Consider the following 19743-nt stretch of genomic DNA (forward strand, 5'->3'; position numbering starts at 1 on the left):
TACCAAAAACAGTACATGCATAAGTGTTGTTAGTGCTCAGAATAACATTTGACACTACTGCTACTGCCACCAGTCACACCTCCTATTTACAGAAGAGGAACTACTTGCCAAGCATTATGCTAGCAGCTCTCTATGCATTATATAATTTAATAAATTAACTATTAAATCACAGTTAACAAGTAAGTCTGCAGCTCAATCTATAAGCTGCTTTGAAAAAAGGTGCTTGATCAGGTATGAGCACCACCCCAGAAAAACACCCTTAATTGGGCTCCTGCTGTATATTTGTTTCCCCTTCAAAGTTCGACAGGTGAGCCAAGTACCCAGAAGTTCTTCAAAGCAGGTGACTGCTCACTGCCACTCAGACTCTGACTCCCAGCTGTTCCCTTCATCCCACCTGTCCTTTCTTTTTTTTTTAAAAGATGACCGGTAAGGGGATCTTAACCCCTGACTTGGTGTTGTCAGCACCGTGCTCAGCCAGTGAGCCAACTGGCCATCCCTATATAGGGATCCGAACCCGTGGCCTTGGTATTATCAGCAACACACTCTCCCGGGTGAGCCACGGGCCTGCCCATCCCACCTGTCCTTTCTGCCTGCCTTCCCCCACCTACCATTCTCTTTGTTTCTTTTGTGTTTTCCTGTACAGCAAACTTAGGAAATATGCTCTAAGTCTTAAGTCCTAGAAGCTACTATTTTACTTCATTCTCTTAGCTCTCCCATCCCACCAAGATTTCCATTTGCTCCTGTAACTGCTTCCAAAAGTTTAAGTGTTGAAATTTTTTTCTGAGCACAGAAGAAAGCCCAGAGGTGCCTCACACTGATGTCAGTGTGTCAGAAGACACTATAAAAGTACTGGCTCAGTCCAAATCAAACCCTTGCTATCATGTCTACCATGTGCCCAGAGTTAACACAAGGAATAAAAATTACACATGCTATGTAACTAGGAAGTCACTCCACAGGTGATCACAGGCGACTTAAAAAAGAATGCCGTGGTCTAGACCCTCACGTTCTGACATGTAAAAAAAAAAAAGCTAAGTAAAAGAAGAGACACTTCTAAATCACAGAGAGACAAAAGAAGAAAAAATAGCTATGAGAGGGTAAAACAGATGACATCCAGGGCTAAGAGGGTAAGGGGGTTGGTAACTTGAGGTAGCAGCAAATCCCAAACTAAGGACCAGGGTACTATAAGAAAGTTTTATCTAGTCCAAGGCCAAATAAGGAAAAACTATAGTATTCTACTAAACTTTTCTTAAAGCTAAATGCTTTTAACGTAAAAGATGTTCTACCATTGTAATCATATCCTTCTCACTTTGGTGCTAAATGTCATTTCTTCAATGCAAAGATAGCGCTGGTAGATGGTAGACGGCAGTTCCTTATTTTAAACACCCTTAACTTGTTTTGGACATTTCAAGTTTCCCCACACTCTCCCTTCCCATTGTCCTTTGTTTTTCTAATATTAGCCATTTATGAGATCTAGACTTTGGGACCCACAGACTAAGGGAGGCACATGTAAAGAAATCTAGAGAGAAAGAGAAAAGGCAAACTCTCTGCCTCTGTCCCCAACCCCACCCAAAAAAAGACCCCTAAAGCTCCCCTCTTCTGAGCACATCTTTCTGCACCCAGATAAACACCCAGTGATTCTCAAAGTCAGCATTTCTGCAGCTGACTTCCTAAGAGATGTTCCATAAGAAACATTCTGGGTTCCTAAGTATGGGAACAGTTGGTACCCGGCTTCTGTAGGGCTTTAGCATAGGGCACTCAGGACAGATCAGGCAATCCCTGAGCCTCTCACCACAGAAACCCTGAGAACACTACACACAGCCAACCCTTCAAGAACCATGTGGGAACCCCGCTCAGGTGCTGTCTGAGTTCTATCTGCTCTCCTTTCTTCAGGCCGGTCCTTCTAGAATTTTCCCTGTCTTTGTAGCACGTTCAATCTGTGCTAACTAGAAAGGTTACTAAGCTACTTTCTACCAGGACTGAGAGATCCATACACCAGACTAAAACACCAGGAATGCAAACACCTCCTGACAATACCACACTCCCACTCTGGGCCTGCATCACCTGAAATGGCTTTTTCACCTCCAGTTGAATTTAGTTGTCTTTTAGATTCAAATTATGCTTTATGTTCAAAGATATTTAATAATAATTAGCACTCATATAATACCTGTTAAGTGCCAAGTACTGTTAAAAACCTGTGAAGCTGGTATGGTCACCCCCACGTTACAGATAAACTGGGGCTCAAAGAGATTGATTTGCCCAAGGTCATAATGACAGTAAGAAGGCAATCTGGGATTCCAACCCAAATGTGTTTAAAATCAAAGGGAAAACTCCTTTCTATAAAGCAGTATTTCCTAGGCCCCCTCCAGAGTTCAGCAAGAAGGTAGGTGAACTGTCGGTCTGGGGTGGGGAAAGGGCCTTGGAGTTCAGGGAGGAGGAAGCCTTTTCCACCCAGGGTAAGAACCAGGAGCAGCTCTTACGAACAACAAGGGGGCTACACAGCGTGGTGTGGACTGAGGCCTAATGAAACTAACTGGATAGGAGAAAAGTGAAGCGGAAATCTGCCCAGCAGGAGGGGAAGGATTCTAGAAGGCAGGCTGCCCAGCCAAGTCGACTGCCTGCCACAAAGCCAGGGCAGCACTCACAGGGCTTACAAACCAGACACCAAACCTTTAAGGAGCTTTGTAGATTCCCTCTCTTTCTTCTTTTGAAAAGATTTCTGAAGACCAAAATGGGAAAGTTTCCGACTAGATTTAGAAACCAGGGGAAGTGAGAAAGTAAGAGCCCCACCAGGTACCACTAAGGTCCTCACTCTGCCCTGAGTCAGTCCATGGCAGCAAAACCACAGCTTCAGTCCTGCAGGCACAGGGAGTCAAGAGGAGCAGACAGGAAAGGGGGCGAGAAGCAGAGTGGGCCTGCAGACCCAAGACACTGTATCCAGCTGGCAGGACACATGCCCTGCATTTTAGGACCCTCGACACTCAGGCTCTTGTGTCCCCTGCTTTGTGGAGTTATTCTGATATGGCAAAAACTCCCTGATCTGGGAAGCCAAAGGTTCCTCTCAGGCCTGCCCTCCCAAAGCACTTGCAGTGCCTGGCTTCAATGCTGCCCACTCAACTGCCCACTCTTCTGATGCCTGGACCCTCCTGGTTCTCTGACTGCCCTTTCTAAGCTACACAGCAGGTATGTCTCAACTCTACACTCAGCACTCTCTTTCTTCCAAAGCGGGGAGCAGTCTTCCTCATTTCCATGCCCCCACCCCACCGCAGCTGGTTCCCAGCTCAGAATAGAATAACCATTTATAGGCAGTATATACAGAACTGAACTATGTCCTCTGTTCATTCCTTTAGCAAGGTTCTCTCTCCCAAATGGAACTGGGAATTCCCTAACAGTCAGCTGCCCGATGCTTCCATTCTAGTCTGCTGCTGCCTGCCATGACTTTCCTACCCTCTGGTGAGACTGTCATTCAAACCCAGTCCAAGCACAGCCTGAGAGCCTCTTCCTTCCTCTGAGACACTATCCCTGACCACACCCTGCCACACCATGGGCAGAAGGAACAGTGCCTCCCCTGTGCTGTAAGAGTACCTGGACACAACCACATTCTTGCCAAGCCCATCTAGCCTCTACATCTCCAGGCCTGCTCATTCTTATGACCACTTAAACTAATCTGCTGTAATTTATTCCACCATCCTTTCGTGGTTACCTACTGTGTACAAGACATAATGCTAGAAACCTGGGCATGACGGAGTTGGGAATGGAGATTCCAAGATTGCTCTGAGGTGAATGGAAGGAGGTGGGGGAGGCCAGAAGAGATGAGGGGAGGCTGTGCAGTGATCCAGAAAGACAAAATCTGAACTAAGTAAAGGCAGTGAGAATGGAGAAGGGAATGCAGAGATATTCTGGAAGGAAAATTGCAAAACCGTTACAGGTTAGATAAAGGAGGGGTCAAATGAGAACCCCAGATAAATGACTGCTGGCTTAAAGAATAGAAAGTCTTCAAACACCTTCACTCAGGTTGACTCCAAAATCTGCTGCTGGCAGCCCTGTCCTGTGCTCAAATGCCCATGGAGAGCTCCACTCTGCTCACTGTCTGTCCTAACTCCCACAGCTGGCTTCTGTTCCCAGCAGCATTGCCACTCTCCTGCTGCACCTGCTCAGAATCCCCATTACCTCCACTCAGCCACCCACCCTTGCTACACTAAAGCTGCTGAGGATTTCCCCTTCTCCCCCAGGCTCGCTGCACTGGGCTCATCTGAGCCAAAGCCATCACACCATGGTGGCCCTGCTGAATGAGGGCTGCAGCATGCAGTCTGAAAACAGAAGAGTGACTTGGAAAACTCTGGCAGACAGAGCCGCCCCACAGGGTCCTCCTTGGGCCAGACCTACAAAGGCTGAGATCACACATCTCCAAAGAAGAATACAATCACCTTTAAAAGCAGAATTGTGGCCATCTTAAATATTTGTTGGAAAGGATCAGTTACACTTATTTTTTAAAAGTCTAGTATTAACAGTAAGACCTGCCCAACTCTCCACCCCCCCCCCCAAAAAAACCTAAGTACTTTTCAATCTTCATTACAAATATATGCGTCTATGAACTGCAGACAAAACATACTTGAAAGGACAAATAACCACCACTTACTTGCTGGAAAATGCAGAGATTAGGAAATGTTCTAGAAATGTCCAGTTTAATAAGCTCCAGACTGGCTTCTCTGTCTGCTGCTGAAGAACCAGCATCTACAAAAATATCAAGAGTCATTACACTCCTCACAGGCACAAATGTGGAATAATTACGAGACTTTGAAGTTTTATAAGAATGAAACAAGGAAAGAAGTACTTCAGAAGTACAGTGACCTAATTACATCTTGACTCAGAGCACAGAAGAGTGTGTAGAGTTTCCTACTTAAAAACTTATGAAACTAGCTATGCTAGATCACCATTAGATATTTTCTTGTCTTAAATAAAAGCTAATTTGATATGGCCTTTCATTAACAACAATCAGCAGAAAATAAGGACAAGTAGGGGAATATACACAAATGAATTCCAGTCACAGAAAAATCACACACAAAAATCATTATTTGATCTTAAACATCACTGGTATAAATACAGTACACGTGGCAGCTACTGTAGTGTAACACTCATGTGCAAGTAATATTTCCAACAAACATTCATAAATAACTTATTTTGTATTTTTTGAACTCCAATACCACATAGACAGTATTTAAAAAGACCATATACTTCTCAATCAACAAAAGCAATCATTCTTGTGTGTTATGGGAAATTCTGAAAGCATAATCTAGCAAGTAAGCAGTGTTCTTGTCTCTTTGGAAGCAGTACTGATGTTCCTCTGTAAGCCAATAGTCAACTAATCTTGTGCACAAGGCTACTATCTATCATGTGAATAGCTTTAAAGGAAACAATATTGGTTATGACCAGCTCTCCAACACATTAGGACACAAACACCTTTCAGGAACTCGTATGTTCTAATTCTTACAAAAGCTTTTTTCCTTTAATTTTTGCTTTAAAAACCCCTTCTCCCATGAAGCATTTTATAAATCCATATCAACCATGACTACAATTAAGCACACTTTCTTTGTTATGTAACAAAGAATAACATACATAATTGATCAAAGCAGCACACTGGTTTTAGAATGGTCAATACCTTCATAATCCACTTCAGAGCCTCCTATGCTAAGGGACCGCCATCTCTCCTTGGCTCGGGCAAGACAGATGTCAAAGAGCTCTGGAAGAAAAGCCTCGAGTAAGTATTACGTGCACGTTAGTATTTTTCATCAAAAACATCAGAGAACACACTACTATCTCCTTCAGATGTGTACGTTCAACTATAAGAGGCTTAATGCACTTAATAGGCTACAATTTCCCCCAACTTAGCCTGAAAGCATTTTTATTGTTTAAAGACACAGCCATATACAAAGAAAGAATACACAAATACCAATATGCCCAGTATTTACTTCTATCACCCAACTCACCCACAAAACTAACCTGTTCTGATTTGCTTGTGATTTGTCTATTGTCTCCACTAGACAGTGAGCTCCTTGGGGGTAAGACTGTAGAGGTCTCTCACCACCTCCACATCCAGAGCAAACCACACTGAGATTGATATAGAGCAATACAACTGATGAATATCTGACCAATGGAAGGAGGGAGAGACAAGCAGAAAAACTGTCTGCTTTCAAATCAGACATGATGGAATTGCTACCCACATGGCAAAGGCCTCCTAGTCTTGGTGCTGGAAGTGGGGTAGGTAAAGGAGCAGACGCCCAAGACTAGGCAGAGGTTTCAAAAAATCAGGATTCCGGGCCGAGCCGTGGCGCACTCGGGAGAGTGCGGTGCTGGGAGCGTGGCGACGCTCCCGCCGCGGGTTCGGATCCTATATAGGAATGGCCGGTGCGCTCTCTGGCTGAGTGCCGGTCACGAAAAAGACAAAAAAAAAAAAAAAAATCAGGATTCCTTTCTGCTGGCAGAGAAGTGTCACAAAATTCTCAAAATGACCCCCATATTTAGAAGTTACTCTCTCAAAAGATCTTCTCTTTCATAGTTTGGTAATAGTTAAAGAAGAACTCATGCTCAAATTTTACTAGTATTCACAGACCTTCTTGGGTATGTCTATGATCCATTCTTCTTTAAAGAATGAATGTGAAGACTGGGACCACAGAGCCTTTTCTCAGAGCCCTGCTCCCCAACCACGTCCCAGGCTTTTCCAGTTCCTCTGGCTTTGATGTGCCCAGCTCCCAGACATCCTGGGTCACCAACAATCACTAGTCACTCACTGAGATTTTTTTTTTTTTTTTTTTTTTAAAGATGACCGGTAAGGGGATCTTAATCCTTGACTTGGTGTTGTCAGCACCACACTCTCCCAAGTGAGCCAACCGGCCATCCCTATATAGGGATCCAAACCCATGGCCTTGGTGTTATCAGCACCACACTCTCCCAAGTGAGCCACGGGCCGGCCCTTACTCAGTGAGATTTTAATTGCACCTACTTATAGAATTTGTACCACTTTATTTTTTTCCATCACTATCTTTGGAAAATACAGCAGAGCACTTCTGTCTTCCGGGCAGTGCACGCTATTTTACTAAAACGTAACTCAAATTCTAGTAACACTATTATAATCCAACAAGTAAAATCTTGATTAATGACCTTGTTCTAGCCCTGTAAAGTCTAACTTACAATCTATGCTAGCCTGCCATGGCAGAAGAGGACACAATTATAAAATATAATTTCCTATTATCATTATCAACTCAAGTGCTTTCAGGGCAAATTTGGAAGTGTTTTGAGTAGGTGGCTAGAGCATCTGGTGGGACCTCTGTTTGCTCTCAGCTTCCAAGAGGTAGGCTAAGCTTTCATCATTTTGGCAAGAGATGGACAAAAACAACTGTGTGGCCCATGACCACTGCGGAACCACTTCCCAAATGAGGTATTTGACAGTTAAGGCACTGATGCTCGCAACCTCAGGGTAAAAACAGGTCAAAGTGTCAGAGCTTAAAAAATCTCCCTCGTGGCTTTACTGGTGTCTATTTGGGGGGAGCGGGGCTGAAACAGCTACTACACCCTCTTCATAGACCCTCAACCCCAATTTCAAAGTACTAGCCTGACTTCCTTAAGAGTAAAGTTTTAACAGTACTACTAGGTTGACTTTCAATAAGTTTCTATTTGTACAACCACAAGAAGAGCAAAACTCTGGGGCTTACCAAGCCAGAAAACGGGCTTTAGAATCAGCCAGGGCTAGAATTAGAATCCTGGCTCCACAAACACTAGCTGGGAGGCCCAGGGCACAGTGAATAGCATTTCCAGGACACTAAACTTTCTCAGGAGGAAAATAAAGTCAATAAGACCTGTCCCAACAGGATTACTGCCAATATTAAATAAGATGTGTAAATAAAGAACCTAATATGAGGCCTAGCACTTAACAACTGGAATCCAAGACCATCTGTGTTCTTAAACTGGTGTGGAGATGAAGTTGGACCTGATAAGGTGGCATTCATCGCACTCAGCGAATATTTCTTGAGGGCCTGTTTTGTGCAGAGAACTGAGCTGGGCAGGGGAGCATGACAGAGGAGGCCAGGGCTCTCTGAGCACCAATTCTAGTGGGGGCAACTGACATTAAGTAGCTAATTACACGAGACAGGCACGATTTAAACAAAATGAGCCAATATCAAGGTTTAGACAATTGTTGAAGACATGTAATTGATTAATTAGCCATTTAGCCTGATCTACTAGGATATGGTCCACAGATGGTTTTAATCTAAATAAAATCAATCCACTCATCAGTGAGAACAAAAAGGAAATACAAACACACAAAGTCCTGTGCATTACATTCAATTTGTGTAAACAGGATTATTGACAGGGTTTAGAAATTTTCAAGAACACAGGCTGAAATAAATGCTCAACAATTTCTCCAAACCTCTACTTCTGAGGTACCTCTACAAGTTAAATCTTATAGTCATGTGTCGCTTTACAATGGGGACACATCTGAGAAATGCACAGCCAGGCGACTTCATCGTGCAAACATCACAGAGTACATTTACACAAACCCAGATGGCGAGCTACCACACACCTAGGGTGTATGTAATCTTACAGGATCACCATCGTATAAGCAGCCCACCACTGACCAAAACATTGTTGTGCAGTGCATGACTGTATGTCTACTCACATAAACATGTGAAAGCAAATTTTTGTCAGGTATGGATTTAGCCAAAAAAGGAGCTCTGAAGAGGGTCACTGCCCCAACGTTCCCACTTATGACCCTATTGTACAAAAGCCTGTCACCAACCAACTGGCATTACTCAAGGTGGAGACATTGCCTAGGACAAGGTTATGATAATGGGATACACTAATCTATTGAGATAAAGATACTAACAGAAACCCCAATGAGAGAGGGAAGATACAAATCAATCTGTTTTAAACTCAAAGGCCGTCACCAGAGTAAAAACTGCCATCCTCAACTCCATAAGCAGATACGGGGCACTAACAGAAAGAGAGCAGGTAGGCAATCCTGTTTTTCTGCAGCTTAGACAGACTGCAGACAGAGAAAAAAATAAAAAGTAACAGCTACCATTCAAGAAGCATTTAATTTTAAGTCTATGAGCTGTGGTGCCAATTTCACTCTAGATGCACAGAGCCCTGCAGAGTGCTAGGAACACTTTGTGAAGTGAATCGAGCTGGTGAAGGAGATGCACAAGTGAACTGAGTAGAGATGCAGAATTCAACTGCCGGAGCCCCAAGGATCTCAGTCCCAGCACAGTTCGCTGTCCCCTCTAAGGGCCTGAAAAAAATCCCACAAAAAACCAGCAGGTATCCCAAGTACACTAAATACCCTCACAAAAAGAACCACCTCCCTCCCTCCATTTTCATGTCACAATCAAGGCCTGCCTTCTACAGGACTTTGAGAAGTGAGCCTAATGTAACTCAACCCGCTGATGCTTTGAGACCCGTATTTGCTATCCCCTCTGTTCAGGGAGTTTGCTCTGACTAGCAGATAAATGAAAACACTTAGGACTAAACCCAGGCCTCTCAACCGCCCTTCCCTAGAGGACACAGTCACCTGGCCTCTCAAAAGACACAGCTTCATGGCAATGGTTGCCATTCTTCCTAACAGGGCAAAAGGGACAGAAATCACAGGACCCAGGGGGTGGATTCCCCAAGCCTAGGATCATGCAAGCCACTCACCATGGGTGATATTTAACTCGTTGCCAATGGCTAAGCTCCAGACTTTGCCTCTCACACTCGGAGGTATTCCCTGCCACCATAAATCTCGAACTTTTTTAGAGCACCACCTGGACAAAAACAAAGCATGAATTTTATAAGCTTGTTCTCCATGAAGAAATATTTGTCTACTGGTGTACCTAGCCCCAAACCAGCGGGAGCTAGGAAGGTACAGCTGTATAAGCCACAGCCCCTGCCCTCAGAGCTTGCAGTCCAGGGTTCTACAGAGATCAGATCAATGATCACCTTCCACAGGGCAACTACTGTAACAGGAACTGAAGGAGACAGCACAGCAGGGAGCACCAAAAACAGAGGGCCCGGGGCATCCTGGAGCCAAGCTCTGAATGATTGGGTAGCAGTTTAAGCACATGAAGAATGGGAAAGACCTTCTGAGCAGAAAACACAGAAATAAGAAATAAACTGGCCTCCTACAGGAATTGCAAACAGCTGGGTATGGGTGAGGAGTGCCAGGTGGCACTGTTACAGAGCTGGAGGTGAAAGGCAGACCCCAAGGGGCCTTGTCAGGTGAGCCCAGAGACAGCAGACAGCCACTGCACTACGGCACACAGGTGGAACACTCAGGCGTGAGCAGCCCAACTCTGAAGGCAGAGAATTCTGCTGACTTTAGAACACTCTGAACAGCATAGCATTCAGATCTGCTGGTCACATGGTGCCACAGACACCCACGGTACTTCTGAACACTGCATATGGGGGAGCACAGGCCTTGGGGTTTCAGAAACCAGGCTGCATCCTAATTCCACCCTTACCTATGGAATCTGGAGCAAATCATTTCTCCTTGCTGAACCTGTATCATCCTCTCTAAAATCAGAATGATGAAGCCTGCCCCCGCCGGGGTCGATGTAAGGATTAAGTGGGATAAAGTACAAAAACACCCATCACATGCACAGCACAGTGTGCAGCCAGTGGCAGCTGCTGTATGTGTGTGTGCATTTGAATCACATCCAACATAGGACAGTGTAAGAAGGGCCAGGGGTGGGCTCTGCTGCGTCTCGGGGAGACAGGAAAAGGTTCTGGGAACCTCTACTCTCATTACTGGGTCCTGTTTAAGAAAAGGTATTTCCTAGCAGCGTCTAGTCTTTTAAGGATGCTGCCTAGAAAATCAGGCTCTGAACATAGTGTATTTCTCTGAGCACAGCATTCCAACATGCGGGACAAGAGTGGAAGACAAGCTGGCATCCAAGCTCCCTGCATGCCTCTGGGCATGGGCTTGGGACTGCTGCCCATACACTGTCCCCTACCCATTCTAAACATGCAGGAAGAAAAACAAGATGTACAGCTGTCCCTCAGATGTAAAGATGAAAGCAGCTGCCACACTCTGCTGGTGCGCACTCTGTGCTAGACACTAGGGATTGTCATCAAGGAAGACCCAGTCTCTGTCCTTTAAGAGAGGAAGACAGAAGCTTGAGCTGACAGCTGCAGTGTACCCAGGGGACTTTTCTACAGGCACCTAGAATCAGCGTGGGGCAGGAAAGTCTTCCCTGAGGAAGACTGAGCTTTAAAGAATCAACAGGAGTTAGGCAGATGAGGAGGTAAGGGCAAAAACACTCTAAGCACAGGGAAGGGAACATGCAAAGGCCCTGAGGCTTAGATGTGGCAACACCTGTTGGTGGCTCCCTGGGGAGAAGGCTCGACCCAAGTGGAGGAGAGGTGAGGGGGAGGGTGCAGAGGGAAGGCAGGTCGTCTCACGAAGGGGCCTGTCAGCTGAGGAGCTGCTAAGGAGCTAATGTTATACACAGAGTCACAGGAAGTTACTGAAATTTTAAGCAGGGAAGTGACACAGACTCACGCTTCAGAAAGATGGCTCAGGCTCCTGAATGGAAGAACTGGAGGGAAGGGAGAAAGGGATGTCACAGAATCCAAGCAAGGAACAACAAGGGCTGAACCAAGGTAGAGGGAAGGCAGACTACCCAACCTAAACTTGTTACATCAAAGGTTTTACTATGAGCTGCAATAACTACAGCTTCTACCTACAGGTTCTAAAATGGAATGATCTACAGTTCAGCACAGCCCACTGCATCATGTCTTACATTGTTTCCCAGTTAGGTAAAATCTCATTATTCCAAGTGAGGACTGCGTTTCCAATGCTTTCTTCTACTCTGCATCTTTCTTCCAGCTGCTTTCTCCTCCGCTGGGCTTCTTTCAGCTCTAGAAATCACAATTTAAAATAAGGAAACATCTATTAACTGACAGCCACCATTTTTAAGCTAGGTGATCTTTCTCAAAGAGTCACAGTGCAAGACCACCAGGAAAATGGCGCTGAAGCAGAACGAATGTCAGCTACCAAACGTCACTTCATACCCTATGGGTTTTAGAATGCTTAGACATTATCCATCTTTTAGTAAGCTTTTTAAGTACAACATGCATACAGAAAAGTATACAAATAAGATTACAATTCAATTAACACAAAACAGACAACCCTGTGAAACTACCACCCGATCAAAAAAACAGAATATTACCACAGCACCAGAAGTCCCTCCCGTGCTCCGCCGCCCCATCCTTTCCAATGTGACCACTATGCCGACTTGTAACTGCTTAAGCACGACTCTTAATGGATAAATAGCAACTCAGAGAAACGCCATACGCTTATATACTTTTTTTACTGTGGTAAAATATACATAAAATTTCTCATTTTAACCATTCTTAAGTGTTCGGTTCAGTGGCATTAGGCACATTCACACTGCTGTGCAATTGTTACCACCGTCCATCTCCAGAACTCTCCCATCTTTCCAAAGAAGATGGAACTCTGTCCCCATTAAACACTAACTCACATTCCCTCCCCCTCAGTCCCTGGCACCCACCATTCTACTCTGTCTCGATGGATGTGACAACTCTAGAGACCTCACAGAAGTGGAATCACACAGTATGTGTCTGTTTGTGACCGGCTTATTTCACTCAGCATAAAGTCCTCAAGGTTCATCCATGTTGCAGCACGTTTCAAAATTTCCTTCCTTTGTAAGGCTGAATAATATTCCATTGTAGTTTATAGACCACATTTTGTTCATTATATATACTTTTTTTCTTAGTTTTAGTTTTTTTATTTTTTATTGAAACAACTGATTGTACATATCTGTGGTATACTGTGTTGAATATCAGTACCTGTGTGTGCTTATTATACAGACTTTTTACATACCCTAGAATCAGTTTGACAGGGGTTGCAAGGGATTTTATCAAATCCAATCACATATTTTTGTAAATAAAGAAAACAGCCCAGAAAAGGAAAGAAATTTGCATGTCATTATTGGATAGAGCTTTCTCTAGTATTTTTATCCTACAGTCTTCTTTTGTCTCATGTAAGTTCAAAGTATTATTATATTGAGTAAAGCTACCAGGAATGGATAGTAGATGCATGCATTTTGGGTAGAAAATTATAAATTTGAAAATATCAAAGCATTTGGCAAAGTTCAAGTTCTAGGGCTTCAAAAGGTAAGAAGAAAATATTCAGAAAGACACAGGATCTCAGGCTGCCTATGTAACCAAACTCATATGAATCCATTATTACCTCGTTTTTTGGCCTGAACCACCATCTCTTCATATTGCTGCCTATGCTTCTGAGCCTCTTCAGCTGGTTTCGCTGGGAGATTTCTTGAGGAAATAAATGGTTTTTCACCATTGTAAATATCAAATAAAAGCCTTAGATTATTTACTAAAAAATGTAAAGCTCAAAGACCAAAACTAAATTTTTTTAAGATTACACAGTTCTTTCACAAAAAATATTTCTTACAAAAGTAAAATAAGCTCACTATAAAACAACTGAATTATAAACATTAGTAGAAAGAAGAAAATAATTACCCATAATTGCAACAGAGATAAACATTTAATCTTTTGGTATTTTTTTACCCCATCCTCCAAAGAAACTTTGATTAGACCACAATAAACTAATAATTGTCAACAGTTATCCTTATTAGGGTGCCCTAACAGCATATATTACATATATGTATGAATACATTTTCTGGCCAGTTTTTTTAAGTGTGCAAGTTTTATATTAGCTATGTGTTTCATTTTATATACACATACACACACACACACACACACACACACACACACACACACACACACACAAATATGCATACCACAGTTCTAAGCATCTAAAAAGTACTATGCTCCTTCAAATCCTATTTTAAAAAATAAAGTGCACGCTCTCAGGAATGTGCTTATACATTTGCAGGCACATTAATTAATGGGAGGCAACAGGTCTGGCTGCTCATGCCCCTCATACAATATTGCCCACATTCCCTGGGACACATGAACAACTGTCATTTGCTGCAGAAAAATGTGGCAAGCCTCCCAGTTCATGTTTCAGAGCATTAAAAGGACTGGTCTTCATAGTGTAGTGGCTTTTACCAATGGTCTCTAATTCTTCAATCCTCCACTTCACGGTTTTCTTCTCCACACATCCTCAATTTTCAAGGACCAAGACTTAACAGTAGAAGATACATTTCTTCTTTAGATTTCACCAATTTAAAATTTCAGAGGTGACAAGGGTCTTAAGGATTAACTAGCCCAATGTTTTACAACCTTCTTTTTTAAAAATTTTTCTTTTATTAAGCAGGGGACCTTCTACTCAAACACAATGTTCTATGGAAACTCAACACTTAAAAATAGGTAAGCAATCATTTGTACTCCACTATGGTCTCCATACACGAACTCCTTATCACATACCTGGAAAACACAGGCCCAAAGAGAGGTGGGGACCTGCCTAAGATCACGCATAGCCTACTTAATGCAGATCCCAAAAAACCCAGCAGGATGGTCCAGGAATTGTTTTACAATGCCAAGGCACCTCCAAAACACCCACTTTAGAGTACACTTTCCAGTGTTTCTTGCAGTTATTAACCAGTCTATCATTTATAATACCTAGTGTTTTAAAATGTCAAATTAAAAAGAAAAATCACTTAAATGGAAAATCCTGGTCAAAACTTCTGTGCTAAAGGACAGTTTTCCAGATTAGTAATTTAATATCTTTATAGAACACATGTTAATATAGAAAATAATAAGTGATAATAGCCTACTCTTCTTCCCTCTTCTGACCATAGTTCTTTTCTAATGAAAAGGTGATTAGCAAGTTGTATTTATCCACTAAAGCAGACACTCTACAGATTCTTTTTAAGACTCACGCTGGTCTGTCTTCAAGGATGAGTGCAGTGGTGGAGAGTGGTTCAAAATCAAGATTCTTCCTCACATTCTGTTTTGGAGAGGGTGGCTTGCTAGGTCTTCCAGCCTTGTCTTCATATTCCTAGGACAAAGAAACCAGGGATAACTCTGGCCAGAGCAATTCTAATACTATGAAGTCCTTCTGAAAGCAAGAAGCTGTTTTGTAATAAAAGTCCTTTAAGTCAATTTTGAGGATAACACACTAAAAATCTTCCCTGCTCAGAATGAAAACCTGCCGGGCCGGCCCGTGGCTCACTCGGGAGAGTGCGGTGCTGATAACACCAAGGCCCCGGGTTCGGATCCCATATACGGATGGCCGGTTGGCTCACTGGCTGAGCGTGGTGCTCACAACACCAAGTCAAGGGTTAAGATCCCCTTACCAGTCATCTTAAAAAAAAAAAAAAAAAAAAAGAATGAAAACCTGCCAACTAAAGGGTTCCAGTCAAGATGGTGGAATAGATGGTCCCCAGTGTCACTCTCTCCCACAAATCAACCAACTTACAACTATAAAATTGTAACATCAGCCCAGATGGGGCCAATGGAGCTCAGGGGAAGAGGAGGAGAGGTCTACAGAGTTCATGAAGGCATGATGAGAGAAAGAAAAAACTGCTTGGGGCATTTCGGGCCATGGCCACTTTAAGGCTGGAACTGCTGAGTGCATGGAGCAGGAACTGTGCACAGCTGCAGCGGTGTCCTTTGGATAGAGTTACTTGGAGGTGGCAGGGAAGAAGAGGGCCTTGGTGACCCCCAGGACAGCAAGACCACTAATAGGGTTCCCGTGGACCCACACAGGAGCAAGGAGCCAGAACAGCTGAAAAGGGGGAACCATTCAGAGGTTGGTGAGTTATCACAAGGGACCGGTGCAGGGCCTGTCCACCAGGAGAACACTGGGACACAGCACGGACAGCCGATCTGCCCCCCAATCACCACAGGACCACTCAGAGGAGAGTGATCAGAAATATAGAATTGCATGTGGTGCAGTTTGATGAAAAAACTCAGGCCCAGATCAGAGTTTCTATACAACCCAGGTGCATCAGGTCTCTGGAGAGCTGAAGTACCTAAAAGGTCAACCATTAAACCCTGAGCTGCACAAAAAACCTTCCATAGGGAAAAAGCAGCAAAGCAGCAATTTAGCTCAACCACAGAGCTCAGCATTGGTTCCCACAGGAAGTTCCCCTGTTTTAGAAGTAAGTAAAGGACAAAAGATTAGTTCCAGCCAAGGCATACCACCAGTGCCTTGGGATCCGCCAGGGGACCTGAGATATGGAGCCAGGAACCAGACCCCCTCCCACAACCACTCACACCACCAGCTCCTCAGGGCCCCACCTGGGGACCTGAGGCATGGAGAATGCGACCAGTCCCCCCTCCCACAACCAGGCACACTGCGCCAGTGCCTCAGGGCCCGCTCAGGTATCTGAGGTATAGAGCCAGACCTGGACCCCCTTCCAACAACCTGGCACACCACCAGCTCCAAGGAGCATGCCAAAAACATCACCTCCATGTGTGTGGCCCACCACAGCCACCACAATAACCATGGCTGCCACGAAAGAGGCTAGATGCCACAACTACCACGCAGATGGTCTGCCAGCCACTGGAGTGCATTTGACACAAGGAGAGTCACCAGCAGAGATAAAGAAAAGAAGGGGATGTCTCTCTCCACAAGGCCCATGTCAGAGTGACAGAAGAAGCATCTGCTCTATCATAATATTGAGGGACTTGATCACACCTCTCAGCATCGGACATATCATCTAGGCAACAAATCAACAAAGTAACCATTATTCTTTCAGAAGGAGAGAAGAAGTCTAGGGTAATTAGAGGGGGGTGAGGGGGATGGGGAGAGACTGGACAAGGGGCATAAAGAATAATCAAGATTTGTAACAATATATACTAGTAATATTGATCTGATCAACATATCTCAATGTTGAACCCCAAAAATATGTATGATCAATTTTGGTTCAATAAAAATTAAAATATAAATAAATAAAAAAGAAAACCTGCCAACTAAAGGGGTTCTATAGCTCTGCAGTTGAGGCCATCACTCTGTGACATGAGGACTGCACTTCCCTTGCTGGTGGTAGGCTACTAAAAAATCTCTTCATCAGTGGAGCCCCTATATAAGGGCCCACAAACATGTCTCATGTCTCCCGTGCTGTTCTCAGGTAAGAGGCGTATTTTCTGTCTTCTGAGCACTGTAAATTTTAACAGTTTATTACAATGGCTACCAGGAAGCCATCACTGCAAACTGCTACCTAAATAATTTGGCCATGCCCCGGAGCCTAAGAGCAGCTGCCACACCACTGGGTCACCAGTTAGTTCCATGGACTGCAACCACAAAAGCTTAGTCACACCTGGTGACCCACATTCCAAACACCCAGCCAGAAGAGTTCAGGAGAGCCAAGCAAGTTGGTGCTTCTGAAATAATGTGTGTGTGTACCCTTCTCTCTTCACAAAATCAGAAAACAGTATTTTCTTGTTGCATATTACAAACCGAGGTTCTCAGGACTGTCCCTTAAGGAAAGATAATCTAGTTGGGAAGTAAGGACACAAACAAGCATGGATTTAACCTAAGATTCCAATAACCATCCCAGATAACAAGAGAAGCATTGTCATGAGGTGGTGATTAATTGTTAAATTAATTTTATTGACACTAGCTGTCTAGAGGGGTGTTACTGGTAAAAATTATTTGACAAGCAATTATTCTCTCAGCCAGAAAGGATTATAGAGGCTTCTGAAAAGGAGAAAGGAAAAATTCTTCCCTCAATATTATACATAGGCTATAAGAAGGGAGTGTACCACGAAGCAAGTGGGAAGGGCAGTTTCTGTACATCTGGATGTACAAGGTTAGCTGTCATAGCACTGTTTTTACTCTGACTTAAAATGGTTCCATTAAAACACTAAAATTACTTCCACTTATCAAAAACTGAGAAAACAGACTCACTCATTCATGGATTTAAACATCTGGCCCCTTCAATGCGCCAGGCACACAGCTGTGGGTTAACATGACACCAGCCATTAGGAAGCCTCAGATCTAGCAACTGGATGTCAAAATCTTCAATTTTATAGGAAATCTACCAAAAGCTATACATTGAGAAGGATTCTGAAGTTGCTACATTTGACAAAAATTAGTAACAAATACCCTATAAGGTGCTACTTATCTGCTGAGCCTGCTCTATTAGGTGAACTGTATGCAAATGCATATATGGTTAGGTGTAGCCCTTGAAACCAGACAGGTCTGGGAGCAAATTCTGATCCACCAACCACCAGCTACAACCTCAGGCAAAGGACGTATTTGTAATCCCTGAGTTCATTTCCACACCTGCAAAGTGGGAAACAGTTCCTACCAGAGGACTGTTCTAAGAAATGAGGAGATGCTCAAAAAGCAGTTAGCACAGGCTTTGATGCAGAGGGAGTGCTCGATAAAGGGAGCCCTTGTTGGTGTATGCCATCACCTTTTTTTTATACCCCTCAAACCTGAAACAACTGTATAAGGCAGGAAAAAAATGCTCTAGGGTCAAACAACAATCAAGGAACCCTGCAGAGTCTGCAAGCAGCACAGATATGAAAAGTAGGAGTAAAAGGCAGGAGATGCCTTGACTCATGACCAAGAATATCAGGTCTCTTCAGTTAGAGCTTCTCACTATTAGCAACAACCACAAGCAGCAGCAGCGGCTGCCACCATTAATGAGCCAATCACTTTTCATGGGCTCTACACATACTGAGTTAACTCAATTTAACCTTCACACCAGCCCTGAAAAGGTGCCACCATCCCCATGTCACAAACAGGAACGTGAAGGCCTGCAGACTCACCCAGCGGGTGGGTGGAGAAGTGGCATCAGAAGCCAGGCACTCTGTTCAGTAGCCACGTTTCTCACCATTGAATTCATGCAAGCCACTTGCAGGCATGAATTGGAAATAATTTCATCATTCCTATCCAGTCTAAATAAACCTTTCAACCATGGCAGAAACCTGTAATACTAAATTAAGTACACAGCATTAGTGAAGATGCAGGGTCAAATACTTACAATTTAATCACACAGAACAATGCATGATTTAAAAAATAAAATAATAGAAGAGACTTGGCATGCCCGTACTTGAAATCCCAGGCAAAGCTTTTTCAAAACCGAAGCCAAATGGTGTTAGTAATGGTTACAGATGCTGCTCCAGACCCACTTCTCTTATGGCTACCTAGGGGTATCACAGTAAGCTCGCTGAGCCAGACGAACCGACTTTAGAAACAAGAAAGAGGACTATTTGCTCTAAGGCTCGTGGCGGGGGGGGGGGGGGGAACCCCTGGAAAAACAACACTCAGCTGTGAATTGTCAACATTAGAGTCAGCACATGATGTAGCAATAGCTAAGGCTTTGGAAGCAAAATGACTGAGTTCTAAGTTCTGGCTGGATCTTAGGCAAGTCATCTTGCTTGTCTCTCAGCCTCAGCTATAAAATGTCTCCTCAGCTATAAAATAGGGGCAACTGAGAAGACCGTTGTGATGGTTAAATGAGATAATATATGTAAAGTGGCTGGTTGTCCATTTAAGCACTGAGCCTTTTCTGTGTGCCAGGCAAGTATCTGCGTAGTCCCATGTCAGTCTGACTTATCATTCCAAAGTTTCTTTTCTGCATGGGACCAAATTTTGAAGTCTCTTGGTTGAAACCCAGTAAAAAGGTCCCTCATTGCTGTTCTCATCAAAAGCCCTACTCAGCAAAACAAATCACCCATTCAACTGACTGCTGCAGAGTCCATCCTGAACAATCCTAGAAGAATTTAGAACAGGATGTTCCAAAGTTCTAGTAGCAAACCAGTTTAATTGATCACAAAAGCATTTATTTAATGAAATGACAAAAAATAAAG

The 19743-nt window shown here is 43.6% G+C and overlaps 1 protein-coding gene across 3 annotated transcripts in view; it reads right to left on the minus strand.

Annotated features, from left to right (window-relative positions):
* The window catches only part of TBC1D14 (TBC1 domain family member 14), a 109708-nt gene that overhangs the window by 20836 nt on the left and 69129 nt on the right, over positions 1-19743 (minus strand). For all 3 annotated transcript variants that reach the window (XM_063107312.1, XM_063107311.1, XM_063107313.1), the window contains 6 exons: positions 14856-14974; positions 13241-13323; positions 11769-11886; positions 9685-9791; positions 5657-5737; positions 4637-4731 (listed from right to left, as the gene is read on the minus strand). In XM_063107312.1, coding sequence (XP_062963382.1) covers positions 4637-4731; positions 5657-5737; positions 9685-9791; positions 11769-11886; positions 13241-13323; positions 14856-14974 — 603 coding nt within the window. The remainder of the gene's footprint in view (positions 1-4636; positions 4732-5656; positions 5738-9684; positions 9792-11768; positions 11887-13240; positions 13324-14855; positions 14975-19743) is intronic.

Source organism: Cynocephalus volans, chromosome 9, assembly GCF_027409185.1.
Source record: "Cynocephalus volans isolate mCynVol1 chromosome 9, mCynVol1.pri, whole genome shotgun sequence".
NCBI classification, from domain to species: Eukaryota; Metazoa; Chordata; class Mammalia; order Dermoptera; family Cynocephalidae; genus Cynocephalus; species Cynocephalus volans.